General features: G+C 51.6%; 10 protein-coding genes across 10 annotated transcripts; 4 read left to right on the forward strand and 6 right to left on the reverse strand.

Annotated features, from left to right (window-relative positions):
- Positions 1-1,117: 1,117 nt before the first annotated feature.
- On the forward strand, positions 1,118-2,733 carry zrfC (putative ZIP Zinc transporter; the record flags this gene model as incomplete). Its single annotated transcript, XM_056936168.1, has 4 exons — positions 1,118-1,344; positions 1,401-1,595; positions 1,657-1,894; positions 1,954-2,733. 4 exons carry the CDS (start codon positions 1,118-1,120, stop codon positions 2,731-2,733), a joined length of 1,440 nt encoding a protein of 479 aa, XP_056788103.1.
- Positions 2,734-3,387: 654 nt separating this feature from the next.
- N7539_006568 (uncharacterized protein) lies at positions 3,388-3,609 on the forward strand (the record flags this gene model as incomplete). The annotated part of the gene is made up of 1 exon (XM_056936169.1): positions 3,388-3,609. One exon carries the CDS (start codon positions 3,388-3,390, stop codon positions 3,607-3,609), a length of 222 nt encoding a protein of 73 aa, XP_056788104.1.
- An 826-nt stretch (positions 3,610-4,435) lies between these two features.
- Positions 4,436-4,840, forward strand: N7539_006569 (uncharacterized protein; the record flags this gene model as incomplete). The annotated part of the gene is made up of 2 exons (XM_056936170.1): positions 4,436-4,658; positions 4,773-4,840. The coding sequence occupies 2 exons, from the start codon at positions 4,436-4,438 to the stop codon at positions 4,838-4,840; spliced, it is 291 nt and encodes a 96-aa protein (XP_056788105.1).
- Positions 4,841-5,298: 458 nt separating this feature from the next.
- On the reverse strand, positions 5,299-5,565 carry N7539_006570 (uncharacterized protein; the record flags this gene model as incomplete). The annotated part of the gene is made up of 1 exon (XM_056936171.1): positions 5,299-5,565. The coding sequence occupies one exon, from the start codon at positions 5,563-5,565 to the stop codon at positions 5,299-5,301; it is 267 nt and encodes an 88-aa protein (XP_056788106.1).
- A 3,648-nt stretch (positions 5,566-9,213) lies between these two features.
- Positions 9,214-10,346, forward strand: N7539_006571 (uncharacterized protein; the record flags this gene model as incomplete). Its single annotated transcript, XM_056936172.1, has 3 exons — positions 9,214-9,269; positions 9,396-10,092; positions 10,179-10,346. 3 exons carry the CDS (start codon positions 9,214-9,216, stop codon positions 10,344-10,346), a joined length of 921 nt encoding a protein of 306 aa, XP_056788107.1.
- A 100-nt stretch (positions 10,347-10,446) lies between these two features.
- N7539_006572 (flavin-containing monooxygenase) lies at positions 10,447-12,417 on the reverse strand (the record flags this gene model as incomplete). The annotated part of the gene is made up of 3 exons (XM_056936173.1): positions 10,447-11,041; positions 11,086-11,683; positions 11,775-12,417. 3 exons carry the CDS (start codon positions 12,415-12,417, stop codon positions 10,447-10,449), a joined length of 1,836 nt encoding a protein of 611 aa, XP_056788108.1.
- Positions 12,418-14,190: 1,773 nt separating this feature from the next.
- N7539_006573 (putative GPI anchored protein) lies at positions 14,191-15,054 on the reverse strand (the record flags this gene model as incomplete). The annotated part of the gene is made up of 3 exons (XM_056936174.1): positions 14,191-14,548; positions 14,662-14,798; positions 14,929-15,054. The coding sequence occupies 3 exons, from the start codon at positions 15,052-15,054 to the stop codon at positions 14,191-14,193; spliced, it is 621 nt and encodes a 206-aa protein (XP_056788109.1).
- Positions 15,055-16,032: 978 nt separating this feature from the next.
- On the reverse strand, positions 16,033-18,153 carry N7539_006574 (phosphate transporter; the record flags this gene model as incomplete). The annotated part of the gene is made up of 5 exons (XM_056936175.1): positions 16,033-16,424; positions 16,485-17,392; positions 17,461-17,792; positions 17,863-17,970; positions 18,091-18,153. 5 exons carry the CDS (start codon positions 18,151-18,153, stop codon positions 16,033-16,035), a joined length of 1,803 nt encoding a protein of 600 aa, XP_056788110.1.
- A 2,020-nt stretch (positions 18,154-20,173) lies between these two features.
- Positions 20,174-21,406, reverse strand: N7539_006575 (uncharacterized protein; the record flags this gene model as incomplete). Its single annotated transcript, XM_056936176.1, has 5 exons — positions 20,174-20,325; positions 20,445-20,627; positions 20,715-20,867; positions 20,967-21,100; positions 21,192-21,406. 5 exons carry the CDS (start codon positions 21,404-21,406, stop codon positions 20,174-20,176), a joined length of 837 nt encoding a protein of 278 aa, XP_056788111.1.
- A 3,886-nt stretch (positions 21,407-25,292) lies between these two features.
- Positions 25,293-27,874, reverse strand: hxB (putative molybdenum cofactor sulfurase protein (HxB); the record flags this gene model as incomplete). The annotated part of the gene is made up of 2 exons (XM_056936177.1): positions 25,293-27,706; positions 27,775-27,874. The coding sequence occupies 2 exons, from the start codon at positions 27,872-27,874 to the stop codon at positions 25,293-25,295; spliced, it is 2,514 nt and encodes an 837-aa protein (XP_056788112.1).
- Between the last annotated feature and the right edge of the window lie 77 nt (positions 27,875-27,951).

Raw genomic sequence — 27,951 nt, forward strand, 5'->3', positions numbered from 1 at the left:
CCGGCATTGATGCGGTGATCGCCGCCCGCAGCGAGATCCGTCGAGACGGCTGCCTCGGGCCTTTCTCAAGCCGAATGGCTGAGGTTCTAGGCCCGGGCCAAATAGCGCACGGCTGTCGACACTCGACAGACTCGACAGCCTCCACACGTCCGAGGACAGATACTTTGGCAATACGTGATTGTCGACTATTGACGCTTTTTCATATACTTGGCAATCGTTCGTCCCAGTATTGGCTTCCATAGACAGAGTTCATGAGCGGACGCGATCTGAGGTCAGGTCAAGAACTACCGAGCTCAAACGTCACTTTCTCCTCAACACAGCCGAAAATCATGTACTGCTGATGACCAATACCACAGACGCTTACCAAGTCTCTTTTGAAATGCCCTGTGATCAGGTTTAATGGTACCCGAAAGTTAAGGTGTCTTCGTTTTGGTGACTCGCGTCCCCAGATAGTCTTCATGGTCTCGAGATAGTCCAGGAATTTGGTCGGGGCTCAAAAACTGTCTCCCCGTGGAGAGACCTCTTATTAGCTCTTGAAAGAAGTACAGACGGCCAATGTCTCGGTATATAACGATGGTCGTGTCAATCAATTTTTCCAGGAGATTGAAGCGTCTAGTAGGTGCCCACCTGCCTAAGAAAGAGAAGCGCTTTTCATCTCGCTTACTGAATCACAGTCAGAGGGACTGTTGTATAAGCATCAGAGCCACCCATTTCGGCAGACATGGCTCGCTTGCCATGGCCCAAGTACCTTGTGAGCCAGCGAGAGACCAATATCATCCACCCTTCCAGTCTACCAGAGGAGAGTCGGCAATTTCCCGCATTGCCAAGCACGGCGGGACGGCGGAGCCCTGCCAAGACGCTTGGGACGAGGACCTTGTAGGAAGATAAGACAGCAAAAGCTCTCACTGTCAAGTTATCCATCCCGCTAGACGGACTACTTTGGCTCTTGGCGTGCAAGCTGAGAGGGACGCTCCTGCTTGGCAATCAACATCGACTAGACGTATATCTCCAAGGTCCTCGGCCAGAACGAGATTTGTATCATTCATAAGTGAGCCCATGGTTTGCGAGCCATCATGTTTTGCGAGATATTGCTCAGCGTCTCCAAGAGTGCTTTACAATGTATCTTCTCAAGTCTTTTATCATCGCTTGGGGCGCAGTCGGCGTATATGCGGCCACGGCGACCACGAGTGCTGTATTGAGCTCAATCACAGGATGTCATTCCCACGGAGCTGACATTCTCTGCTTTGATCAGCACGGTGACGAAGTCCGTGTTGAGGCAGTCTCGACTTCGGAAAGTGCGGTACCGGCGCAATATACCGGTTGTCATGAGCATGGCACTGAAAGGTAAGCCTTGGCAGTGTCTGCAAATCGATTCATTTTCTAACACCTCAACTCGGTAGGTTTTGCTTCGATTCAAGGGGCAATGAAGTCCTCGTCAAAGAAGAAAGCGGTGGTGAAGATTCAGCGGGCAAGCATGACGAGCGTCACGATCAGAACGGCCACACACATGACGAAGGCAGCGACCCTCAACATGATCATTCCGCCGAGACCGATTCGGCAGAAAAGAAGAATTGTCATTTCCATGCTGGTGTAGAGTAAGTTCAGTCTGAATTCCAAGATATATACGAACGACTACTAATGACACTCAACAAATAGACACTGCGTGGCTGCGGAGGTCGAGGAACATCGAGGTTCGTCTTGCAACATCCAAGTCCGAGATTACGATGTGCCTCTACGCATCGGCACACTGTTTGTGGTTCTCATCACGAGCGCCGTTGGTGTCTTTGCACCGATTCTGCTCTCCAAACTACCATTTACATCTGTCAATGCCGTCTTTTCAACGGTCATCAAGCAGTTTGGCACTGGTATCATCGTTGCAACTGCTTTTGTTCACGTGAGTACCATTCGTGTGCCTTGAGAACGATTTGAAGCAGGCTCTGAAGCATAAAATAGCTTTATACCCACTCATCCTTGATGTTCGCGAACCAGTGTCTTGGTGAGCTTGAATACGAAGCAACAGCCTCTGCAATCGTCATAGCCGGAATCTTCCTGGCTTTCCTCATTGAATTCATCGGATACCGTATGACGAAGGTCCGAGAAGAAGGCGTTGTCGCTGTCCCAGCCGTCGAACCTAAGTCTCAGTCCAAGGATGGTACGCTCCGTGATTCGGAAGCGCCTGCCCATCAAGAATCAGGTCTGCTGAGGCTGGGACACAGTCATGGATGCTCCAGCCACCCAAGCCGACCTCCGACGAAGTTCTCCGTTCTCATCATGGAGGCGGGTGTCTTGTTCCACAGCATTCTGATCGGTCTGACCTTGGTGGTCGCAGGTAATTCGTTCTACAAGACACTCCTGGTGGTGATCATCTTCCATCAATTCTTCGAGGGCCTTGCTCTTGGAGCTCGTATCGCGACTTTGTCGGGTCCGATCTTCCCGTCCAAGGCTGTCATGGCTGGGGCCTTTGCCATGATCACCCCTCTTGGCATGGCGATTGGGCTGGGGGTGCTGCATATATTCAACGGTAATGCCAAGGGAACCCTGATTGCGCTTGGTACCTTGGATGCACTTTCCGCGGGGATACTCGTGTGGGTGGGTGTTGTTGACATGTGGGCTCGAGACTGGGTTATTGAAGGTGGTGAGATGCTCAATGCCTCTCTCAGCAAGGCTCTGACGGGAGGAGCAGCGTTTGTGACTGGGTTGGTCTTGATGGGTCTTCTTGGAAAATGGGCATGACTTTTGGTGGGCTCTTTAGCAGAACTGATTTGGTTTCCGGCGGGATTATCGCCTGACATTGTACCTAAACCTTTGTGGTGGGAAACCTCCCCGTCACGGAGGCTGATCTTGCTCCAGATAGGTGTGTCACGTGTACATCAATAAGCGACATCACAGCCAACATGGAATCGTGGATACGCAACCTCAAGAGTGTATCCAAAGGATGACTGGAGACACACAGGAAGCCAATGGGGATCGCAAGAGATCCACATCACGATGCCCGTCCCGTCGTGACTTGAGTCAGCAAGAATCAACAGGTCAAAATGATAGCTCGAGACGTTGACGAGGTGTTTGTCTGGGAGACCCCAGAGGAAAGTCGAGACTCGGATAGATCTGGCCGTGAGAACGTGACTACTCAGAAAGTCAACAGCGGCTGACTCAGTTGCTATCGAGTGCTGTACTTTGTCAGTTGGTTGTGACTGTGACTGTGGAGACTGGAGTGTAGAGAGCTGGAGCCCCACTCTGGAAAGTGCCCGCTTTCAAGCCTTTAGCCAACACTCAACTTAGGCAGCTTCCGTGGTGAGACTCGGCCAATTATGACTTGCGACTGTGGTCCCAGACCATGGGTTGCGTCAGCGGCACTATTTTTGGAGTTGGAACTTTCCATCTGTCTCGATGCCGGCCGTTCCAGTGATGTATCTGCCAGGGAAAGACTGGTGCTTCCCTGGCCTCTGGACTCGATTTGAAGATTTTGAGCAGGTACAGGAAACGATTCTCGAGGAATCCGGTGCTTTCGGCATCTTGGTGAAGGAGCATCGAGAAACGACGAGTTTGGTTGGTACCATGTACCCTTTGTTCCTTTTGCAGGTCATCCCACCCAACGATAGGAATAGATGATCGTATCACATGCAGGGCTCAGACTTGCGGGTGCCACGGGTAGTACCTAAGGTAATGTGTGTTAAGAGTACTACTATTCAGTAGGTATACACTTCTTGCACTCCTGACGCCTGAGTATTAGTACTCTATACCTCCTCGTAGTCGGCGATCCCTATTGACAATAAAAGTCAACTTCAGCCACGGAAAGGCTTGAGCAGTTCCTGATTGTGTGATTCTAATAGGCACCCAATGTCCATTCCGAATATTTTTCATGGTGAAACACACGCATGTACTCTGTAAGTGTGTAGTGGTCAAGTCGTACATACTTGGCCAGGGTCTACTATCCGACGTTCCGTGCTACCCGACCCCAATCAAGGTTCAAGGTACATGCGAGTACACACAATGTTGACAAGGCAGAAACCTGCCATGGAAAGAAGAGCTGGCGTAAGCGGGTTCGATTGAGTTCGTGCCTTTCAGTAGTGGTCGGTCTTTGTCCACCAAATGATGTACCTCACTATTTCACCTCTTGCCCTCTGAAACCTCTTTTGCGCGACAGCTTGCCTTCACCATCTTCCCTCTTCATCTCACCACATCTCCACCATTCTCAACAACAACCCTCGTCTCTCCATTCATTTCCAGTCCTCGACTCTTCCACCTCCTCTCTTTCTAGTGGTGCCTCGCTCTCTGCTCTCCACGGCGGACCATCCCGAGATCTATCAACCCACTATGCACTGACCCACGCCCGTGGGCCACAGCTACAACACCTTTGAGCAAAACCCCCGTTGGCCTTTCAGATCATTCACCAAATACCACCCGCCACGATTCTTTCGCTCGTTAACTCAACAACATGGCGCTGACCGACTCAGCCATCATTGTCATTGTTCTGGCAGCCTGTCTGGCAGTAACCGCCATGGGTGCCGCGCTCTTCCGTCACTATAGTCCTCTGGAGGACGAGGCACGATACGGTGTGTCCCACGAACAAGCACAATACATGCGCACAGTACGAATGCGCAATTTCAACTTTTTGCGACAGGAGTCAATGGGTGGAATGAGAGATCTGGAATCGCGATGTACGTGGGAGGGCCCGGGAACGATGCACTTTTTTTTAATCTCGTCTCGGCGAGATCTTCTTCGAATGGTTCTTCTTTATTTTCTTTGCTGACACTGAACTTCTGTCTGACTAGATACAATGGACGAGGCTTCCAGCTATCGCTCATCCCAGCCGTACACTATGTACCCGCCAAAACAGTAAGAGGTATCTCTTGCCCCTCGACTTGGCGCCGGAGTCCATGGTGTTTCTTTCTTTCTTTTTTACAATGACAACGAGTAACGAGTGAGAGATGGATGGCGGAGGTTATGTAGCGCCCAGATCGGAGCATACTCTCCATGCTCGTGGCGTGGGGAATGAGGGGCCGGTGGGCAGGACCCTGGCCCTCGGTCGGTGCTTGGTAATTGTTGGTGAACATCACTCAAAACGGCATTGGAATTGGTTTGCATCCCCGATATTCTGGAAGTTTCGGGGGTTGCCGGCACCAATTCAAAGCGGAAGCGCTGCTCCTCAAATGGGTGCGTCGCAATGACATGCATTAGTGAAATGGGTGAAAGTTGCTGATTTTCGCCAACTGCACCACCGACAAACGAAGAAAAATCTGTATCCAGTTAGACTATTCGAGAATCAGACCTGGAGCTGAATGGGGAATATAATCTCTCTTACCATTGTGATCCCGAGGCGCCATCATTGAAGACTTCTCTGCGATCCCCAGCCGGGGCCGAAGACGACCTTTGCGAGTGAACTTCGGACTTGCCATGGCTTTGCAACTTTTCCCAATCTTCTGGATTAAGGAGGACACTGGTCGTTTGGTCGCCGCTCATTGTTCCGTACGATGCGCATGATGAACCTTTCGGCGTTGTCTGCGTCTCGTCTACCGGTCTCATGTCAATCTCCTCTTGCCGGCGACTGCTGAGAGCGAGGAGCATGTTGATGATCTCGCTTGATGTAGCCATGTGTTTTGCTTCTTGGGTGCCTGTGTAGAATGCTCGGTTCGGTGTTCTGCAGGCGGCAAGCACCGGCGATTCGATGATGAACACCCTGCAGTTCTTGGAGACTGGCAAGACTGTGGGGAAAACCAGACGTCTTGGAGAAGGTCGTAGCCCGTGCAAGCCGATTTATTCCAGGAGGGCCGATTTGACTTCTCGAACAAGGAACCTGATATCGGCTTCCCTTTGTATCAATTGGTAACCACATGCCATCCACCTGATCAAATCACCATCTCCTTCCTCACAACGACGCTCCCTCGAGTTGCGATCCAAGAAATGTCGGAGCCTGTCTGTCGTGCTGGGCCGTGTCCTCATCTCAACTCATCAGATCTCACCCTCATGTCCTGATAACTCGAAACCGGCGTCTATCCCAGCCGCAAGACCCCTTCTACACTCTAGCTTCCTAAGCGACTCCACGAAGACCAGCTTCCATGAACCCAGCTCCCACCTATCCACATCTGCTGCGGAGGGTCTAGTGCTGATGAATTTCCGTCTCTCTCTAAGAATAGCAAAATGAAGCTTGCGGGGAGTGATCGCTAGACAGGCAGCATTGATGCGTTGATGGATTAAGGTTGCGCTTGTGTCGTCGACTCGACGGATGGAATTCAGGGTTGAAATGGAGCGTTTCCGTCAGCCCTCGGCAGGCACCCGTGTTTTATGATAAATCTTGTACCGCTGGTGCGCATGCATTGCTAGCAGTTCTTGTAGCTAGGCAGCGGTTTATGAAAAGGACACGAATAGATGATATTCGGTGTGTGCAACTGTGTACCTTGTTCCATGTGACGCACGATGCTCTAGTTATCCAGTAAGTGGACTCTGTGGAGAAGGGAAACTCGGTCCCTGCAGCGGTATGGGCAAGAAGCAGCAAGATTTGAAGGGACGTCCCGCGGAGGCGAGATACCCCATGTAAACTGCTATTTTGACCCGAGGCTTGATGAGAGTAGTCCTCGAATGATGTGACTATGTATGGGCCTTGACATCTATGCGATGAGCTGGAGATCCATGGAAACGGGGGGTTTGGGAATGTTGATGGAAACTTCTCAATCAATCGCGAATACGGTCCGTATCCAGGCTGCATCTCGTATTTTCTCGGGGCCCGTTGATTCGCTTCGAGGTACTGCTCAACGTGCGGGAAGTGGAACCGCGGCCAGAACACCCGTGGACTCGTGGACTCGTGGACCCTCGCCGCATCGCGACTTTTCCTATTCGACCTGACGGTTGGCGTCATGAAAACCACCTGCACCTCACTGCAGCACCTTGACCCTGAGTCGGCCCCAGACACGAGATCGGGAGTGACCGGCCCTTGTGTGAAAGTCCTTGCATGGCGGTGAGCTCGTACACGGTTTCGAGCGTTTCTGTCAGGCACGAGCCGAGACGGTCTAGAATGATGAGATATGCCCTGTGAGATGGTATGACTCTGTATCACTGTTGACTGATCTGCATCAGGCTAGGCCGAACATTGAACGAGTGCAATTTTGATCGGTGCCTAGCAATTCCAGCAAGTGAAAGAATCACCGCTCAGGGTCCTAGCCTGGCCCCGACATATCCGACGGAGATTCACCCATATCTCCACAGCGGAGGCTCCTGGATAAAAACCATATGGGTCAAGGTTTGGAACATGAAGAATGGTGACGGGCACGGACAATACTATTCACCCGCGGACATTCGTCAACGGACGGACATTTAAAAATCGAGAAAGAAGGAAAAAGGGGGTGGGAAATACCACGACCGCCCCGCGGACAGTCGAGAACTCGAGACGGACGTTTCAGATCCCGTGACACACACATCAGGGAGGGGTGGTGTCACTCTGGCGGGGTGGGGGGTCAGACTCAGATTAGATCTAATCTCGGATTCTATTTTTACGGCCGATGGCTGCAGGCTGCAGGCTGCAGGCTGCAGGCTGCCCGGATCTCATATCTTGGCCAGGTTCGATCGAGTTGAGTAGGGTCAGCGGTATGACAATGAGCGTGACCTTTGTTTCGTGGAGAGACTGGAGGAGCTACAGTACGACAGTGCGTAAATACCAAAAAGGAATCCGATTCGAAGTGGAATCACGCTTGATTACTACTACTGTAGGAGTGTTGGAAGTAGGGCGCACGAGGCCGATTCTGGTTCAACTGCTTCAATGCCAAGATAGTCCACGATATGCTCAGCCTCCCCGTGCCCGGTCACTGACAAATGGATCCCCGGTAGGCTGTGACGTGGTGAGCCATGATCACTCTATCCCAGTTCGAGGTGATTGCTTGACTACCGTACGTCTAGTCTGCTATGCCCTATGGAACGCGACGACGTGACATGCAGATCGAGTTCAGAGTTCAGCCCCCCGCCCCAGTGCCTCGGGGCCTGATCGACATCGAATCTGGGCTGTGGAGGAGGTCACACCAGATCAAACCGTCGACGGTGCGCCTGACGACTTTTCTTTGACAGGGTGACAGTCGGCACGGTCGCTAGGCTGGCACGAAAATGAAATGACCTGTGCCAGCCACGATATAGTACGGTTGCTAAAGTACACTGGGACAGTATCTTCGGCCAGGATTCCGAGACGGAACAAGAAGAAGATCAGCCATTGATCACTCATCGATAAATCATATCAGAGGACTCAATACTCAGTAGAGTCAGTCGTATTCACTGAATCAGTAGAGTACTAGAGCCAAGCCAGTACATCACTTCACCCGTGCAGGCTCAGGTACGCCGAGGCCGATCCGAGCATCCGATCCATGGGTGGCCCCCCTTCTTCTTTTTCTTCTTTTTCTTCTTCTTTACGCCTTTCACTTCTTCTTCTCTGCGGATCCCAATTTGACCGATCCAAGTGTCAAGAACGTCCATGACCCCCACTCCACCTGCCTTCGCCAATACGGACGTGACCCGATTAGGCAATCATCAGGACGTATCCGAAGTCGACAAGATGCCAAGGTGGGAACGTCTTGGAAAAAGAGGCGAGCAGTCCGCAGAGAAGAGAGAAGAGCGGAAAAACAAAAAAAGAAGAGCCCCGTTGCTGGCCCCCACATGGTTCATGCGTGGAACTCACAGAGTGGAAAAGATGTGCCGGTGGGGAGAGGATCGGGGCTAATTGAGTAGTGAAGGAGTCAAGTAGAGACTAGTCGGACTACTAAAGAAGTAAAGACTGGAGATTGGAGAAAAGACGGGGGCTTTCGGGCAAACCGTCGATACGATTACGGCTGGGGCAGATGGATGCATGAGCCCGGAGCCTGCATTTGACGGTTGACGGGGAAGGGCCAAGATGCAGTGTCCTTGGTTCTGGCGGTTAGTTGTTTTATATATGAAGATGATGATTCCCCTTCCCCCGTTCTAGGAGTTGCAGGAATAGAGAAAGGGGAGTTTGAAAACATCAAGACGGCAATCAATCTCTTGTGACGACTGAATTTTGAGAGAGACCCTTCCGTATTCCGGCGCAACAATAGGAGAATCCCTCAACGACGCGGTTTTTCTGCCGATTGATAAACAAACTCTCGACGGTGATCTCTTGCGTCAGTCCAACTTTGGCTTCTGTTGTTGTTGTTGTTGTTTTTTTATATATTCTTTCGATTGATACCCTCCTTCAAACAACACAACGCGATGGATGCGACAATGTCCCTGCGGGCCGCTTCGGTCATCTATGAAAGCGACACGGCGAGCGATGAGCGGTACGTAAACACTCCAAGTATACACCAAGTATACACCTCCACACACATATATACCAATTTCAAACACCACCACAAACCCGATCACATCCTGTCGCATCCTACCCATCACATACTAATTCTCATCAGATCCACCATCCACACAGCCAACGTCAAAATCCGCGCCAAATTCCAAATCGCGCGCCTGCCACCCAAATCCTCCCACCACTCATCATCCCTCCGTCTCTCTCCCAAACTCGTCCTGCAAATCCAACAACTCCTCCCCAATCACCGACCCATCCCCGTCCTCGAAATCTGGCAACCTTCTCTCCGCAGATCCAAATTGACCCGCGACTTTGTCCAGCGGCCCAAGCTCCGATCGGGCGATCTCTACGCCACGCTCGACGAGCCGTATGTCGCTAGCGCAGCGCACGGCTCGCCCTCGAGACCCGGTTCGAGAGACCATACAGAGGACGCTCATAATGAGAGCGCCAGAAATGAGGCGGTAGCGGCGCTGTGCCAGAATCAGAATCAGCCTCAGAATCAGAATCAGCAGACAAATACAACTACAACTACAAATGGTGGCAATCCGGCCAAGTCCGGGTTGATTTACTTCCGCGATACGCAATGCGGCTGGCAGGCTAGCGTGGGCACGACGGGGCCGGAGAAGAAGATATGCTATCGATTCACGATCAATGACGAGACCCGAGAGCCAAGTACCGGTCCCGGACAGATCTTCCTACAGTGGGAAAAACGACCACTGACGGGGAAAAGCGCGGTGTCAGGCAATCGCCCGGCTACGGCGACGGGGTCGGCGTCGGCGTCGGCGTCGGACTCGGAGCATTTTGTACTACTGCTGATTGATCGCACGGCGCAACGCAAGAGTCGCATTGCGACAATGACGCCCGGGGGTTGGAGCTTATGGTGCGCAAGAATTCCATCTTGGACTGTGTGCAGAGCTGTCGGGATCTGCTTCGGCCAGTATCGGGCACGGGGACTGAGCAACATGGTGTCCATGCGAGTCTGGAGAACTGGCTTTGTACGCAGGTTCTTACGTTGGGGGTTTGGGTTGCGCAGCAGGAAGGCTGGCTGGGATTATGAAAGATTACGAATATGAATGGAATGATATCAATGTTCGCTTTTTCACGTCAGGTTGAAAAGCACCACGGCGAAAATAAGCACGGTGTTCCAGCCTCAGGCTCTAGTACGAGGCAATCCCCTCTTCGAGGGCCTTGATTTGCAAGGCCAGCAGGCGAGAGTAATATCGACACATGGCAAGATTCCCTCCCATGAACCAGAATCCAGGATAGCCACTACGACGCCACATGGTCCGAATCTCACCCTCGGCATCAAGACCCCATACATCTCCCAGTCGATCGGCAATCTCGTCGCCAAAGATCACGCGCGCTTGACTCCGCATGTTCTGGTATCCCGTGGCAAATACAATCTCATCTGCCTGCAGTTCAGTGTCATCTGCGAATCTTAGACCGTGTGGGAGGACTTCGGTGATCTCCTGACCGTGCTTGACCTTGATCTTGCCGTCGGCAATCAATTGGCTGCCGCCCACGTCGATGTAGTAACCACCACCACGCTGCAAATACTTCATCAGGAGACCGGCGTCCATGGGACCTTTGTCCACTATGAAGCCGGCCTTGGCCAGACCAGCGAGAGTGTCGGTGTCATTCTTGTTCATCTTTTCGGTGATTTTGACTTGCTGCGTCTTGAACAGCTCCGGGGGATACTCCATAGATACGCATCCGCATCGTCGGTCAGGGGACCATTTTCCTCGTAGAGACCTGCGAGACCGATATTGACAATAGAATCTGAAGATACTACGCACGTCGAACTTCGTTGAACCATCGTCACGTCGTATCCCTTCTCGACAAAGTCCTGGGCAATATCGTGTCCGGAATTGCAGGAGCCAACCACAACCGCCTTTTTACCTCTGGACTCGGGCTTGGCCCCTTGAAACTCGGAGCTGTGGCACAGCAAGTCACCTTGGAAGGTATCCATCCCCTTGAACTTGGGCATGTTCTTCTTGCCCGAGTGACCGGTGGCCTGGATGATGTGATGTGGATGGAAGGTCCGCGAGTCAACCGCGCCATCAGCCGAATGTCGCTCAACGACAACTGTCCACTGCCTTTGGCTTTCGTCATACGATGCAGACTTCAGATTGGTTCGTGTCCACACGTTCAGCTCCATCAGCTTGACGTAGGAATCGAAAAATTCAGCCAGTTTGTCCTTGGGCGTAAACACTGGCCAGTTGGCGGGAAAGCTCATGTATGGCAGATGGTCGTACCAAACTGGGTCGTGTAAGACTAGCTGGTGATATCTGCGACGCCAATTATCTCCGACTCGCTCTTCCTGGTCGATGATCAACGCATCCACGCCGAGCATCTTCAGTCGAGCTGCTGCGGTGAGACCGCCTTGACCGGCGCCTGGATATGACATTCACATACAGATGTTAGCTTTTTCTTGTGAACTCTTCAGTAGCAAAAAAGAAACAAAACATGCATTATAATCCCGTACCAATGATGAGCACAGCAGGCTCTTTATCCTTATATTCTTGCTCGGCAATTCGTCTGTCCTGCCAGTTCTGGCGCCCTTGTTGCACTCCATGCTTCACTCCCAATGGACGACGACCGTTTGTCTTCTCTTCATGGCCGGTGAGCTCTAGTAAGGTAGTCGACAGGGTGAAGATCTTCCATTCATTGCCCTCCTGAGATAGACGGGCGACACCATGTCCCTTGCCAACCCCGGTCGTCACCTTGATGAAGAACTCAACTCCATGCACATCACCCAGCGCATCAATGGGTCCATTATGCGGTGCTTTAAAAGTCGACGACCGATCAATCTCGATCTTTATGGAGGAGGAGCACCCGGTGATAAACTTTGCAATAGCATCATTGCCTTTGACGGTCCGGAAATCCCATGACAAACACAGGTGGTCCCGCCAATAGCCATCCGGAAGGAACAGCTGGGCGATGGCGCTGGTGTCTTTCTGGTCCAATACTTTGTTCAAACGATCGATGATTTCCATCGCAAGTTGGTCAGGGTTGTCGGCGGCCTTGATGGCTGTCTCGGGGAACTTGCCGAGCGGGATATTGTAGGATCCAGGCTCCACTCGCTCTCGTGAGGGGATATTCAGCTGGTCAGGTCCGTGGCTCCCCATGATGATGGTTTGAATGTGTGACGACAAATGGATGGGCTCTTTTCTTTCCGTCTTTCGCACGCAGATGTGGCAGTTGAGTCCTGGTGAAACTGTTGTTTTTACGTCGGAGGAAATGCGAGATGATTTATGCCTGTTTCAACGGACAGCCTCCGCAATCCCCCCCCCCCCCCCCCCGCCAGACCGAACCCCGCACCGACTATGATCGCCACTCCCGGTTGATCTATACCCGAGAGTCCAGACTGGCGATCGTTCAGGTTGATTTGATCCTGTGAGCTCCAGATGTGGCAGAGACCTGGTTTCTCTACTTGGTACAGCTTCGTATAGCCGAGCAACCACCCGCGAATGGATGTGGTTATCGGATGTCCGAACGGAGTTGAGTCTCATTCGGTGAACACCCAAAATGAGACTTGGAGGCATCAGACTTAACCATCTTTAATAAGCCTGAGATAGCACATTACCTAGGGTGAGTCTCTAACGGCTCTCGCTGCTCAGAGTCTTATGCACCTCGCTCTCTGAGAAGTGGGAGGGAATGATCCTTCGAAGCCCCACGGTGAAAGACAACCCGTGTCCGACGTCGGATGAATCTGTGTGTTTGTTGCTGCATCTCGGAGAATTCTCCGGCGGAGAGTCTGCTGCAGTTGGGAATCGAAGCTGGAGAGACAGAAGAGATAGGCCGGTCTGGACCTTGTCTGTGTGTGTATGTGGGTGTCCAGCACATGAATGCTGGGGGGAGTACTGGTTGAACGCATCAACAACAGAGAGATTCAAGCACGTACATGTACAATGAATGCTGTCCAGGTTGATTAGTGACAGCATCCTTGACTTAGGTACGTACGTACTCCTGGCTGAGGCCGGGTTCCGCCTCCAGCTGGCGTGATCACGCAGACGCAGACGCAGACGCAGACGCAGACGCAGACGCAGACACGACTCGGCTACACGATACGCACTGGCAGTACCGAGGGTACTTCTCGTGTAGGCACGTCTTGTATCTGAGATTCTGGTCTATTTATCCCTCTGTACCGGTGTGTAGATAAGTCGGTGGTGGAGCCTGAGTAAGGCTGTCGGGAACATTGCTGGACAGCCAAAATATACATCCATACGACCCCGGGCTTGATCGGCGAAAAGCCCACGCCAGGTTCTCTACGAATGATAAGATCATGACCGGTTATGCGCATCCAACTGAGCTAACCAATTGAGCAGGCATACCAAGTAAGAGACCGTTTTAATACGATAATAACTGTCACCAATTACGTGCAATTGCTGCTACATGTAGGTAAATGGAAAGATGTCCGTGATTGAGAGCATCTCAACTAGGCGAGCTGGTAAAGGAGATCATATACTTTTATTGCGACACTGCTTATATAAATCAGCATCATTGGTCTAGTGGTAGAATTCGTCGTTGCCATCGACGAGGCCCGTGTTCGATTCACGGATGATGCATTACCTTTTACTCTTTTTGTACCCTCCCCCTGATTGCTCGAAATAAGGGGTTTATCGATCGACTGGAAAGTCTTGACTGGGTCTATCGCTCGGCCCACGACTCCACTTGGAATCGCGAAATTCGTTTCCGTTTCCTGATCGAGGGCGATATAAGAGTTACCCGAGCTATTATTGGAACGACAATAGGTTCTATTCTTGAGAAATGAAGAGATTGCGAATCACGCGCCGCCATTGTGCATGTATGGAAAGTCTACAACCAAGTAGCAGGGTGCCAATTATTTACAATACCTGCCCACAGATACTGTACAAGGGGCACATGTTTTATTCAACAATCTACAAAGCCGCCGCAATCAACGCAGCCGCCGCACCACCCAAGACAGCTCGCGGATTCCCAGTAATTCGAGGCAAGCCACCAGTGCTAGTCGACGAGGCCGCACCCGAAGCCTTTGAGACAGTCGACGGGGCCGCACTCGAAGCCTTTGAGATAGTCGAGGTGGCCGACGCAGTCGCTGTCGTCGTGGAGTCACCCGCTGTGATAGCGCCCGCGGTCACGGTGACGGGCAAGTAGGTGATCTGACTCTGGGCGAGGTCGAGAGTCGAAGTTCCGGGGAAATTGGCCGCCGAACCACCCATCATCTCCGTGCATTTGGCGGTCGTGGTGCCGCCCATGGAGCAGACAATTCGTGCAGTGCTGAATAAGTTCACGGTGATAAGTCAGTTCGCGACACACGGGTGCATCCTCGCAGAGACACGTGGAGCAGTGGGCGGAAAGTGGCCCGGAGATACACTTGGAATTGCGCTTACAAGTCATCGCTAGGCTCGACGATCGACCATTCGATATCATTGGGGGCAGAGGTGTAGAGCATGCCGGGGCCCATTCCACAATTCGTCGGATCGGTGCCCGCGGGACAGTTGATGCTGTATGTCACTTTACCGGAAGACTAAGGCTTTTGATTAGCACTAGTACAAATCGACCAAATGGCTCCCCAGATGAACAGTAGTAATCTCATCCAGGGTACTCTGAAGTCTGCAGTATTTTCGTGAAAAACTGCCTCTTGGTCCTGAACTCACCTGTCCAACAATCGAAGCCGCCAGGGGCTGAGGATCGGTATCGGGCATGAACAAGGAGACGACGCTAGACTGCGCGGTCGCCACTCCCACAGTCGCCAGCAGTGCAATGCAGGATTTGAAAGACATGATAAACCGTCCTGTAGATTTTTGACGCGTGGAAGATACGATTCTGACAGACACGAGACTGACGTTGCAAGGAGGAAACGATGTAAGTTGGAGTAGTGAGTCGTGGGTGTTTTTTTTGGGAAGGGTCGCATCGACCCCGGGCGGCGGCTCTGTCCGCCCCCGAATCATTCGTCAGGAACAATCGGCCCCCGATAGGATATCAGCCAAGGCCGGGCTTGTTTCGCCACGTGAGGCTGAAAATTGAGTCTGGAAGGTGAATGTTGTGGACTGTGGACTTGGGGAGTACATGAACTCCTGTTGTGAGTCGGTGTCATATGAGTGTTGAGACTGTATCCCACGGAAGTAAAACTGTCTGAAACTGTTTAATCCAGTGACAGGTTTTCCGATTGATCATCAGTGAAGTCAATGCTAAGCCAGCTGGGCTTTCCCGAGTGACGCTGACTTGATCCGCTGAGGAACACTTCCATTTATGCTCGTCCAAAGCCAATAAACTTCAGCCTCGTCCGTGTTGGCTGCGGAATCCTCTGTAGGGTAGACATCCTCGGATCGGCACTGGAATGTACTTTCCAGCTGTGCGACGGAAGCGAGATGTGGGATCAGAGGAGACATTCTACGAGGAACGAGTTGCGGGCTAGAGAGCTCCCTCAATACTGTGCGAGGGCGAGAGTCACAAAAATTTCTATCAATTCGTAGTATAGACAGGAAGGGGTATCTTTCTTTCCAGCTGGGAATATCGTATAATAATGTGCTTCTCATAGGAAGCCAAGGTAATCAAACAAACTGGATCAGAGTCCAAAGCTCCAGCCAGTACGCTTTGACCCAAGAAAAAGAACAGAGAAGGAATGGAAAGGTAAGTGAACAAAGGGGAGGACCCACATTGATGGGATCGGGACAGAATGAGAAAAAAAACACTGTAGAGTGTAGAATGGAAGGAGAGACACAGTAGAGTCGAAAAAAAAAACACAAGGTGAGATGAGTTCAGCCACTGAATGACATGGCGCGCTGCCGAGACGCCCTTTTTCGCAAATTATTGTCTCGACTCTTGCGGCCCATGCGGCCGAGGGACAAAGTTTCCAGCGTATATGGCTTGCCACCCCATATCAAATTAGAGCCCTTTCGAGCCTGAAGAGGTGGTATCCAAAAGTGTGTGACAGCTGCGCCGATGATCATGCATGCGCTGAAGACGAAGAGAATGATACCGTGACGGCGCGTGGAGGTCGAATCTGCGCCTCCAAAACGATAGTATGATGAGAAGACTTGAACGAGAACGGAGCCGAGTTTACCGGCACCGGCGCTGATGCCGTGGCAAGTAGCGCGATAGCGAGTGGGGAAGATTTCTGCGGGAATCATGTATGTTGTGGCGTTGGGACCTAGATTTGAATTAATTTAGTTGTCTCGAAAAGATTTCGCACAGGGCTTGAATTTCTTACCAAAGTTGAATAGCGTTTGGCCAATGATGTACAATATCACAGTCACAACCGAGCCCGTATAAGCAGTTAGGAGCAGACTGCCCAGGACGATGAAGAGAACCGCCAGAGCAAGGAAACCGTACTTCTGGAGAGCAACACGGTCGATACGGTGTGCAAGTAGGATGAACAGCAAGCCGCCAATGAAGCTCCCCAGATTCAGAATGACGAGACCGCGGATCGAGGTGTCGAAAAGCTCGTCAAACACATTTGCGCCGGGTCGACTGTCAGTTTGCCAGACCGGCGCAGGACCCGTGATGTGCAGGTCACCCCATGTTTTGGCCAAAAATTGCGGGCCCGAAAGGCCAATGCCGTAGTAACCAAAGTCAAGAAGAAGCCATGCGAGGGCCGTACCCGCCAAGCTGCGCCAGTTGCCTTCGGTCCAGAAATACCTGATTATGTCTGTGCGGGCTAGGCGCCAATGGGAGTTCAGCGTGGTAAGAGGTAATTCGGTCCACTCCTCGTCTTCATCAATGTAATCACTCGTGATCGACGACATGGGAGGTAGTTGAATGGAACTGCCCGGAATCTGAGAGAAAGACGCTTGATCGAAGCCGGGACTGGAAGCGGGATCGCTGAAAAGTGTCGTGGCGTCAAATTGAGCAGTCACGGGATCGTCCTCGATTTCCACGAGATATCGCGGACTCTCTGGAATGGCGAAACGGAAGAGAGTTGCAATTGTGCCGGGTATAACGCCGATGCCGAGCACCCACCTCCAGGTCATGTCCATCGTGCGGACGGGATCCTCGGCACCTTGGCTTCGAGAAACCGCAACGACGATCAGTGAGACCAGATTTCCTGCAATCTGCCCGAGAGGTTGCATGAAAAAGACACTGGCCATCATACGCGCGCGGTGTTTTGTGGGAGCAAATCTGTAGGCCATGTCAATATAATCGCCGCGAGGAGAAGGCTGGTCGCAGAATGAAGCGCTCCAACATACTCTGATGTGATGACAGCAGACAATGGGTAGTCTGCTCCGACACCGATTCCCACGCAAATTCTCCACCAGATCAACCAGGCGTAAATGTTCATGCTATCATTGACACCCGTCGAGGCCATCACCACGCCGAGGGTGGATGTAATCAACAAAACGAGCTCCACGCCGTACATTTTTTTCCGACCATTCTTGTCGGCCAGATAGCCGAAAAGCACCATGCCAAAGAGTGTACCGCCTAGAGTGGCGATGTTGATGCTGGTCTGTCGGGTTGAGGAAAGTTCATCTCTCCAGTAGACGTAAGAGATCATGGGAAGGGCCATGTTGCTTGCAAAGAGCTAATCAGATGATCGAGTCAGTCTTGTCTTATACTATCTTCTGCTCAGAACTGCCAATTCGATGACTGACTGTATAACCGTCGAGGAAGAAACCGAGACCGGCAACCAGCACGACTATCCACTGGTAGCCTTGCCGGTCGATGGTCTCGTAGATTTGGCGCATGCGAACATAACGATCCTGTCGTCATTCAAACACTTCATGTCAGCTCATACTCTCGGGAATCCCTTATCAGGAAGCGATCGCCCACGATCATTTGAAGATGAAAGCGTCAGCAAGTCCTTTCACAACTCTACATACCTGTTCATGATCGAAATCCCGCGCGCGGTCGGTCTTGTACAATCGAGCCCGAAACCCCTTCATTTTCGCAGATGTCAAGGGCAATGCACGCCGATCGTCAGGCGATGTTTCATGAGGGCACCCAGACACACTACTTCAAGAATAAGTGCAGGAGATCCAATGTGAGATATAGTCAGGGTTGAAAGCCCAAGCTCACTCTGCTCTCGGCTGCCGTTGCCCCTCTCCAGTGCGTGACAGGCACCGTACTGTACTATGATCCACTGTCCACTGTGCCCACTGTCAGTGTCCAGAGTGTAGACTTCCACAAGGCGGATGAGCCGGGCCACCGGGACCATTGAATTGAAAAACAAAAGCAGCCATCGAAAACCCTGATTGAGCACGCGAGACATGGGGCCAATGAGTGCCGCACGTTGTGGCCCGGGGAAGGTCCATTCTTGATGGCGTCTTGTTCGGGTGGACAGGCGGACTTTCGCCAAGGGTCAGCCCACATGGGGGATAAGTATATCGTGGGCGCGCGTAGCGCAGGGCCAGGTCCCCGTCCCCCAGTCCCCCAGTTCTCATTGACAATAATCAGTGATACTGTAAGTGTCATGCCTGATCGGGGCGTGAGAGGGCATCTTGAGCACGGGACCTCACGAGGCAGACCGTCCCCGAGTCCCGACAAAGAGATTCCAGAGAGGCGAGTGGATCATTCAGTTCCGATTCGATTCCTGGGCCAACGATGAGGGTGAGCTCTCGACGGTGGTCATTCTCCACACTCGAGTGCGAGAGGTGGAAACACTACTGCAAGTGGAACAGAGAAGAAAAATGAGGACATGGAAAAATCATCCCACGTCTTGTGAAGTGGACAGAGGCGCACGTTCTCGGTCTCGACTCGAATTGAAAGGCAGTGATTTCTCTGCATACCATTGTTCAGCATCAGATTCAAAGCGGCTGCATGGATGATGAGTGGAGTCGACCCGACAAAGAGTCCAGTGGAGCAGAGAGATCGGAATGAAGCTAACGCCTGCCACAGAGAGAGGCAAAACCGCTCGACCGCCCGAGGTCCCGTGCACACCTTCACCTTCAATAATAAAGCCGTCAAGCAAGAAAGCCAATTTCCCCCGTCTGTCAGGCCTGCGCCCCACGGGCCCGGGTACCTGAGCAGCCAAAGCCAGCGAGAGCTGCCCACACGTGCGGCTAACAAAGTGCTTGTATCGATCAGCCGCGTCTCCACTCGGCGCCTTTTAGTGTTTGAGACCACGCCTGTTTAGACCTCGTGGAATCGGGCATTCACGGACGTGCACTCCCTGTTGGACATTGCATTCGGGGGTCACGATTTCACGTAGTAGTAACTCGTGATGAGCACACAGATGCTGAATTTTAGCGAGCTGGGCAGAGCAATGCAGGCTGTGACGCTCGTGCAGATGAGGCTGTCCTGTATAGCGCATAGTCGTATACTACTAACTCTAAAGAATGGCCGAGGCAGTCGTCCACCTGGCATGGCGTGCCTTACTACTAGACTAGGTCGGGCATCTGAGAACATGTTGAACTACTGAAGCATCGGCCTCGAGAATCCGCCAAGCCAGTAGGGGTCGAGTGCCAGGGGAGCAAAATGAGAGGCAAGGATGAAAACAATCAAATGTGCACGTCATAATGAAATTGGCTCAGTACATGGTATCATAGCCTTGAAACGCCGCCATGCAATGGAACAAAAAGAAAAAAAAAGACGATCAAAAATTCACAAATCCCATCCGAAGATTACCCCTTGGTCAGAATTGCAAAGGGGAGCACGCCAAAGTGGACAGGGACCCGAAGGGGAGGGAAAGACGGCTGAGTGGAAACGAAGAAAAGAGTCATCCGCCGGGATCTGAGGAGCGTACAAAGTCAAAGGTTTTCCGTAGCCCTAGTAGACTTGGAGAACTCTAAAACAAAGAGAAGGGGAAAAAGAGGACATTATTCTAATCATCCAATTGAAAGGTCGGTCGACAGCAGCTGGCAGAATGTCTTGCTATCTAGAGAGCACAGCTGGTGGTCAGCACACTGAGCTCGGACTTTCGTCATGGTCGTTGTTCGGCGTTCGGATATGGCGGGTAAAAGACACTTAGGTCGAGGGTGGGGGGCACTGACCTTCATGGTTCAGGAATGTGATCTGTAGATTTCGCATTTGCGACAAAAGATCGAAATTGGGATTCAACTCGATCAAAACGGGTCGACCAGCTTTCTTCGCCGGTTTAACATTTTCCACGCAGTTGACTAGGAGACTCTGTTAGAAAATAACCGATCGCTTGCAAAGTAAAACGCAGGTAGGAAGACAGTGAATAGATGGGCGCCGTTCAACGTGCTGAGGGTAGAAAGTAGAGCGGGAGACTCACGAGGTAAAGAAATATATCTCTTCAGCGGACCCCGTTGCGAGTTGGCAAAGAAGAGCATGACTCGCTTGCCGTTATGCCCGCGTAAGATGCGAAGGTTCTGGCTGATGCATTCCTCTCCGCGACCTTTGGACTTGGCCTCAGCCATGCCTCCTAGGAATATCAATTTGGCATTGAGAAGGAGTTCTTGGAATTGGCAGCAATCTGTTGGAACTTGTCAACACTGCGTCGGGACGAGATTTTCTCCATACATCGGTGAAGTAAATGACATACCTTGCCAATTCTCGAATTTGTACGACAACTGTGTCATAAAGACCACATGGGCGGCCTGTACAGTCTGTTGGTCAAGAAAAGAGATGCGAAGAGGAAAGCGCTCGTCATCCTTGGGATGTTCAATGTGTGGGACGGGTAGTTTTGTGTTGTGGACTGATCAGGTCTTGTGTCAATACCATGCGCGCATCTCATCGGAGAAGATGCTTGACGTCCTTCCCAGTCGTGCATCCATCGCATCTCGTAGTCACTTACAGGCGTGGACAAAGGGTGCTTGCTGACCGAGACCTCCCCCAAGCTCAAGGCATTTCAACGCCCCCGTCGTGTCCTTGCAGACATCAATATAGGTGTATCGAAGTTTGAATTGTTGACCGTTCTTGACAAAGGAGCTGCCGAGAGGAATTAGCAGCGGTTTCACCTTATTCCTCTGGCGTGATAGCGCCGAGACATCATCTCTCTTCCCGGTAAGGATCAACGTACATGGTTATGGACGGATTGAGCTGAAGTCGTACCACATCATCGTAAAGCTGCCATGAATGCTTCCGCGAGCTGACCCCGGGGGAGGTGGCGGGGGTCGGGAAGAGAAGACTGGTTGAAGACGACGACACGGTGGACGTTGAGACCGTACTTTCACGGCGTGAAGAAAGGCTGTCCCAATCCTGATCGTCCGGGCCAAAGGGGAAATGATTGCTCATGATCGCGAAAGAACCCTCCCCGAAGATTCAGTCCCCGCAAGGTCTCTTATCTAAAATTTGCACGACCAACGACGGTGGGGGTGAGGGGGCAGTCGAAGGCGCATTTGAGGTAGGGTTTTCCGGCGGGTGTCAAGGCGGATCTCTGACGGAGATCGACCGGCAAGGCAACATTACATGTGCTGGTCCAAGGTGCGTCGAGGAGGAGCAAGAAGTATTAAGCACTGGGGATCAGGAACAGAAATATCTTGTGAATATACGGAAAGCCCGTGATAAGCGCCCACACCAGTCGTCACCACGAGGATGCTCCTTCGGCAACCAGTCGCAGCAGGGCTGGGAGGCCACGGCCTGGCGCAATGAAAGAGACCGAATCAATCAAGTACGCCAGATGGAGACTGTCAAGGGAGACACCAGCGCCATCCGGTCCGACCATGGACCGTCGAGAATATGGATCGAGGTTCGATTGTCCCGAGAGCACCACATGGGAAGACTATCGGCCCTTGTCACTTTCGAGCTCCAGTGCTGGATGAGGTGGAGCACCAGCAGCAGAACGTGCCCAGATGGCTGGTCGACAGACCTTCGGTCCCGTGGGTCCGCCATTAGACAAACGTGAGGTGCCAGTACAGTACGACTGCCAGTGATTGAAGTTAGCCCACCCACTCTGATGCATCTTCTTTGCCTCTGACATCTTCGCAGAGACAATCAATCCTGGCCATGCTGGGAATGTAACAACTGTATGGGATATGGAGATTAGGTCGTGGTCTGTCCGTTGACAGAATTGCGCCTGCGCGCTCTTGCGTCAAACGATGAGCTCCGCTTCCGTCGAACGGGAAGGTTTTCCATGTGGCACGGGACCCGCCTTTCCTTTTTGTCTGTCTGTCGTTCATGTGTGGTGTGCATGTCCCTTGTTTCTCTTCATTTCAAATGGCGACGAATTTCAAACGTTGTGTTTTGGGTTGACCTTAGTATACCTAGGGTTCTCTTCCTTGATTAGACCGGAATACAGGGTTGTTATACACTACTGTCCAGTGTACAGAGTACAGACAAGGCACAACTTTGCTTATTCGAGTCAAGTTAATAGCCACGTCTCCGGTAAGACTTGGTCTCAATCCTCGATTGGCCTCATATGTATGCGCAAATTGATCATGTACCCCGAAAGTCTAAAAAATCAACCGACAGACCATGGACCCTCTTGCAGTCCCTGAGCAGACCTCAGACTACCTCTTACCAATACTCAAGGGATGCCACACGTCTACCTAGGTACTCGAGAGCTTCTGAACTGCCAGAATCCGAGCTCGCGCACTATGATCATGCCGTCGGGGCTCCTCAGAGGCGGAACCGACCTACGGAACAGGTACTTACTTCCAACTTGATTCTTGCTTCAATAACACCTCCCTTGCCTGGTTTACATCTCGGCTTCTACCAACACTTCACAGTGATCACGGGGTCTGCATCAAAGTTGGAATCCAGTGACCTGAAGATTTCAATGGAGTCAGCTCAATGGGCAGTGAATAACTGAATACACCTGGAGAATGGTATCGGATCATGAGGTAGTGGGTTGGTACAAAGTTTTGCTGGATACTACAGGTAGATGTAAGTACCTATCCCCCATGGAAAAAATCAACCAGATCTCCCACCTAAGCGAGCAGTAGCCCTACTTAAAGTCCTAACATTCACGTTCTCGGTCGACGGAGATCCAGAACGGGAGAGATGCAAAGCCACTGAACCTAATTATGAGAGAAGAACGAGAAAGTCACTGGAGCTTTCCTCCTCGACGTTTCCAAAATCCCAATCGAGGAATTTCTCCGGAACACGGGTGAGATAGCCAACGATCCGGAATTCAGAGATGCTGTATCGAGCCGTTGCAGGCCTTGATTGAAATCATCGATCTTAATAAGCCAGAATATGGTTTGAAGCCTCGAACTACTCAAGGGGGACCGGGCTGACATTATTGCCAGCCTCATGGCCGGACGATCCTCGGAGTAAACCCAATAAGAACCGAGGTGGAGTTGCAGGCTTCTAATAGTCCGTGCTCACTTGCAGGGTGATGGGATGGGGCTCATTGCGAGCTGGAGCTTGCACCGCACGGGCAGAGACTTTTCCAGAAAGCGACGTATGTATCAGCACTTGAAGGAAATCAATCCCAAGCATGATCAAGGCTCGCACTACGTAGCCCGAGATAGTCTTTTGTATTATCCTGCCAAGCCCTGAGTTCATGAAACCTCGTTTACAGCGAAAACTTTCCTTCATGGCGCAGGCGTTATTCAGATTAAATTGCTCGCCATATGTTGTGGCCTTTCCAATCTGCCCCTGAATCAGCAGGATCTCACCAGCTTCACCACCTGTACCACTGGTGCTAGGGTGCAGCCACAAAAGCCACCCCGGCCTCAATTTGTTCAAATCAATAAGCCCACGTGTGTCGATGGGCCATGAAGAAGCGCTGAATACTTGGTTGGATCGATCACATCCATCACGCGCCGGAGACAATGTGTCATTGTGAGCTGAACAAGTCCAGTCTCTGGGTCGCAACGGCCCCGAAATGTCTCCAGGAACTATGAGACTCTCGGATCGGAAATGAAAATGACACCGGTGCTATTAACTGCTTTAACCCAATTTGAGCAGTCCATTATCGACCGTGCTTGTCGCACGCCGTCGTGCGACTATTGATCCTATGTTTGAGAAAGCGGCCTCCACTGCCACATGGACTCGGTGAGACATCCATTCCGAGCCATCGGAATCCTTTTTCGCCACGTGGGTTGTATGTGGCTGGCCGTCCGTTGAATAGAAGGAAGTGTTGGATTCTGGTGGAACACAGCATCAATTCCACACGCTCGGCTTATTTGGACGATATATGATCAGACAGGTCCATCGGGATTCGGATTGTTCGGCAACGATGGACTCAGCAAAGCCCTAGGGTGCGCTTTCGCAACTCATCCCAGGAGTCGAGTCAGGGGCATTTCGTCTTCCAAGTTTGAGCATGGGAGCCCTGTAGTCAGATCTTGTCGGTGTATGAGAGCTGGGAGTGCTTTGCCAATCAAGCAAGAGTTTGTAGATTTTTGTCCGTGATTGCTTCCAAGTACACCAAGGAGCCTCTAGATGACAGATCTCACAACCAGCCCGTAGAGTTAGCATTGATAGTATATCGTTACCCCTGTAGAATATTTTGACAACTTCTATCCCGGATTCCATGCAGATCACGTCAATTAAGCTATCGCATCCCCAGTATCTGCCATGTGGCCGCTTCCATGCGCGATGGTGGTGTTTTGTCGATCTCCCCTTATCCACACATTCTTTCCGGTAATGATTCTCACGACAGTCCGGCCTTGGGGGTCGATCTGTAACCCCTTCTAATCCTTGCAGGATCCACAGCAGAAGTGCCGTTTTGTCTCACGATATTTTCACATCAGCATGAGGTAAGGTGCCCGTTCGATTTGGAACAAGATGCCTTCTTTCTAAAGTATGGGAAACAAGGCTTTCTCGGATGCTCCATGGGAATATGCGAACGATGACCGAGCGAAAGAGCCGAGCATCAGCTGTCTGTGAAGGGAAGCGTGACTTCCACCTGACAGGATCCCGTGATCTGCGCAGAACAGTCCGATGACCATCCTCATTCCCTGGTTTGACAATTCCTCGGTGAACCACCTAAGCGAAAGGGTGTCGATCCAAATCGTGTTACTCATATTTCATGCAATCAATATCAAGGGAGCGCGACGTCTTGTATTTGTATACTGATGCTACATTGCCCAAATAACAGGCGTTTCTTAGTAGTTGGGCCCAGGGATAAGAAAGCGATTTAATCAACAGAAGGGAATCAGCAAACCTCACACCAGCGCCGTAAGTATAACCGAAAGAATCATCAACGGCTTCAGGAATAGAGCCCCCGTGGATTTCATGGATGCTCTTCATCGTCGTAGCTCGGCATGATCACATCGCCCACCATGACCGTCTTGCGATCAGATTGTGGATGATGCACTTCAGTCTCTTCCGGAGCGAGTGCCGCGTACTTGCCGAAACAAACCTTTCCATTGATATTCCTTGTCTTCGCTAACGTAGAGAATGGCTCGGCGCTCCGCAGACCTGTGAACTGGTCAATGCAAACCATTTGACATCGCTGACAGGCGTCCAAGACATTAATTCGGAGTTGGTCAGGACCGATGCGAACAGATGACCAGTGATCCTCCGCGTAGGGCTGCTCAGTGTCGCCAGGACTGGCCAGTCGTTCAGCTACCACAATATTGCCCCGGAACACGTCTGCGGCGACAGCCTTATGTCCACTGTTCACAGACTTGGTTCCAGCCTTGATCGTCTCATTGAGACGATTGACAGATGAGCGCGAAACAATGAGAAGTGGAGACTCATTCGAGAGTGAGAGCGGGATCTGGCGTGCATCATGCACAGGAGGTGGCAAATCAAGCGGAAAAGCGCCCGGCATGATTAGCTTTCGAAACCTGCTTCTCCAGACTCCAGAGGATCGACGAGGGCGTGCATATCGATGAGTTGTATGGGATGGGAATCTGGCAAGTGTGCAAGGTACACCAAGGAAATCGGAGAAAAAAGCGGAGACAACGGGCGAGGAATACGCGTGGAGTGAGATTCGGTCGCCACAGACCGTAGAAGAGCGCTTGGTGTTGGGGCATGATGATGTTGAGATGAGACTCGTGTCCTCCCAGCTGAGCGATATTTCCAGACTCACTTGCTCCGACATAACCCCACAGGTGATACGCAAGATACTGCGCTCGAGATCAACAGAGGGACGAATAAGAGCCATGCGAGGATAACGCTTCTGGTTCAGGGCCGTGCCTGTACCTTGGTGTATGAGGCACCACTCTCGATCCCAAGCCAAGCCCTCTTGCTTTATCTCCCATCGCTTGCCTTCGGGGATTTTGAAAGCTGCACAACTCTTGATAGGGAAAACTGACAGACTTTCGACGTAGAAATGCCGTTCAACGATATCGCTGTTGTCCATAGGGGACTTGAGAGCCATTATTGGGGGGATTTTCTCCACATAGAACTCCTCTATGAAATTGACAAGAGATTCGACGTCTTTCATATTGGTCATCGCACCGAGACTGACACGAACTACCCCCGTCGGACGCCCGCCGATGATATCATGAGCATCTCCGCACCGAAGACCTGTACTATAGTGTCTTCGTAGATCCAATCCGGTCCACCCCAAGGCGTTTGCTGTACCTCCAGGGTTACACACCGACCCCGTGCGAAGTTGAATATTTTGGACATTGGCGAGTTTTTCAATCTCGGTTTTCGGGACGTATTCTCCTTTGCTGTTTTGCAGATTGAAGGCAATGATGGGTCCCTGCGCGATGGAACTTCCGTAATGCGCACCAGGTTGATACATGTGACAGACATTTGTCTGATTCCAGTGACTCAAGACGGATAATCGATCGTACACTCGTTTCGCTAGACAGGCAGTGTGCCGTGAGACATTTGTCATTGAGCCATATAGTCGTTTGTGAGTGTCCAAAGCAGCATCGAGAGCGATGATATTGTGGAATGGCAGGGTCCCGTCCTCAAGAAGTTCGTGAACGGACGATTCTTTCTTGGCATGCCACTGTGCACCTGCTGCAATGACCATGTCGACAGTGCCTCCCCCAAAATACTTGCGTCTTTCAAAAACACGAGCTGCTTTCTTGCGTACAATCAGTGCACCAAGATCAGGGAACCCGAAGATCTTGTAAAAGCTCAAGGCTGTGAAATCTGGCGACACTGCAGAAATGTCAAGCGAGCCTGTCGACACGAAGGAAGCAGCATCGAGTAGCGTGAATACATTCCCATCCATGGCTTGGGCGGCGGAACGAAGCTCCTTACACCAGCGGAGTGGGAGACGTCGCCCATTCATGTTTGACTGGGCTGGAAATGCGACGAGCTTTGGAGCTTTCGTTGGAAGGTTTGGCAGGTCTTTGATCCAAGTGTCCAAATCTGCATCATCTTGGAAACAGCGATGGCCCATTTCCGCAAGCTCTCGAACGCCCACGAGACTGGTATGCGCATCAGAATGGTAGCCATACCAGAAGCCACGATGGTCAGAGTCTCGCAGACCATCTGCCACTAACTTAATGGCTGCTGTTGCGTTTGCCACAAATACAAGATCAAACTCATCGGGATCTGCGTTGAAGAATTGCAGGACACGAAGACGAATGTCGTCTGTCCTCTGTGTCGAGAGTTGAGATGACAACGACATTGAGTGAGGGTTCCCAAACAAATTAGATGTCAGTTGCCGGGAGAACTCTTCAATTGTGGATTTAGCATAAGGCGTTGTGCCGGCATGATCCAGATACGTGGTATCTGCAAGAAAAACCCGGACGCATTAGTATTTGAAAATATTGATCACGGTCCAAGTTTGACTGTCATACCGTTGAGGAGAGGATATTCTTGTTCGCGGATTATGTCCACATCAGCAGAATATCCCTCGCTGTATCCCGACGGGTACTGGTCTGCGTTTGACGAAGTCATAATTATTCAGGATCTGCGTGGGTGGAATCGACGAGGATGAGCTTTGTCGATGATTCCCGGGGTATATATACATATGC

Source organism: Penicillium diatomitis, assembly GCF_028827545.1.
Source record: "Penicillium diatomitis strain IBT 30728 chromosome Unknown utg000009l_segment0_segment0, whole genome shotgun sequence".
Lineage (NCBI taxonomy): Eukaryota > Fungi > Ascomycota > Eurotiomycetes > Eurotiales > Aspergillaceae > Penicillium > Penicillium diatomitis.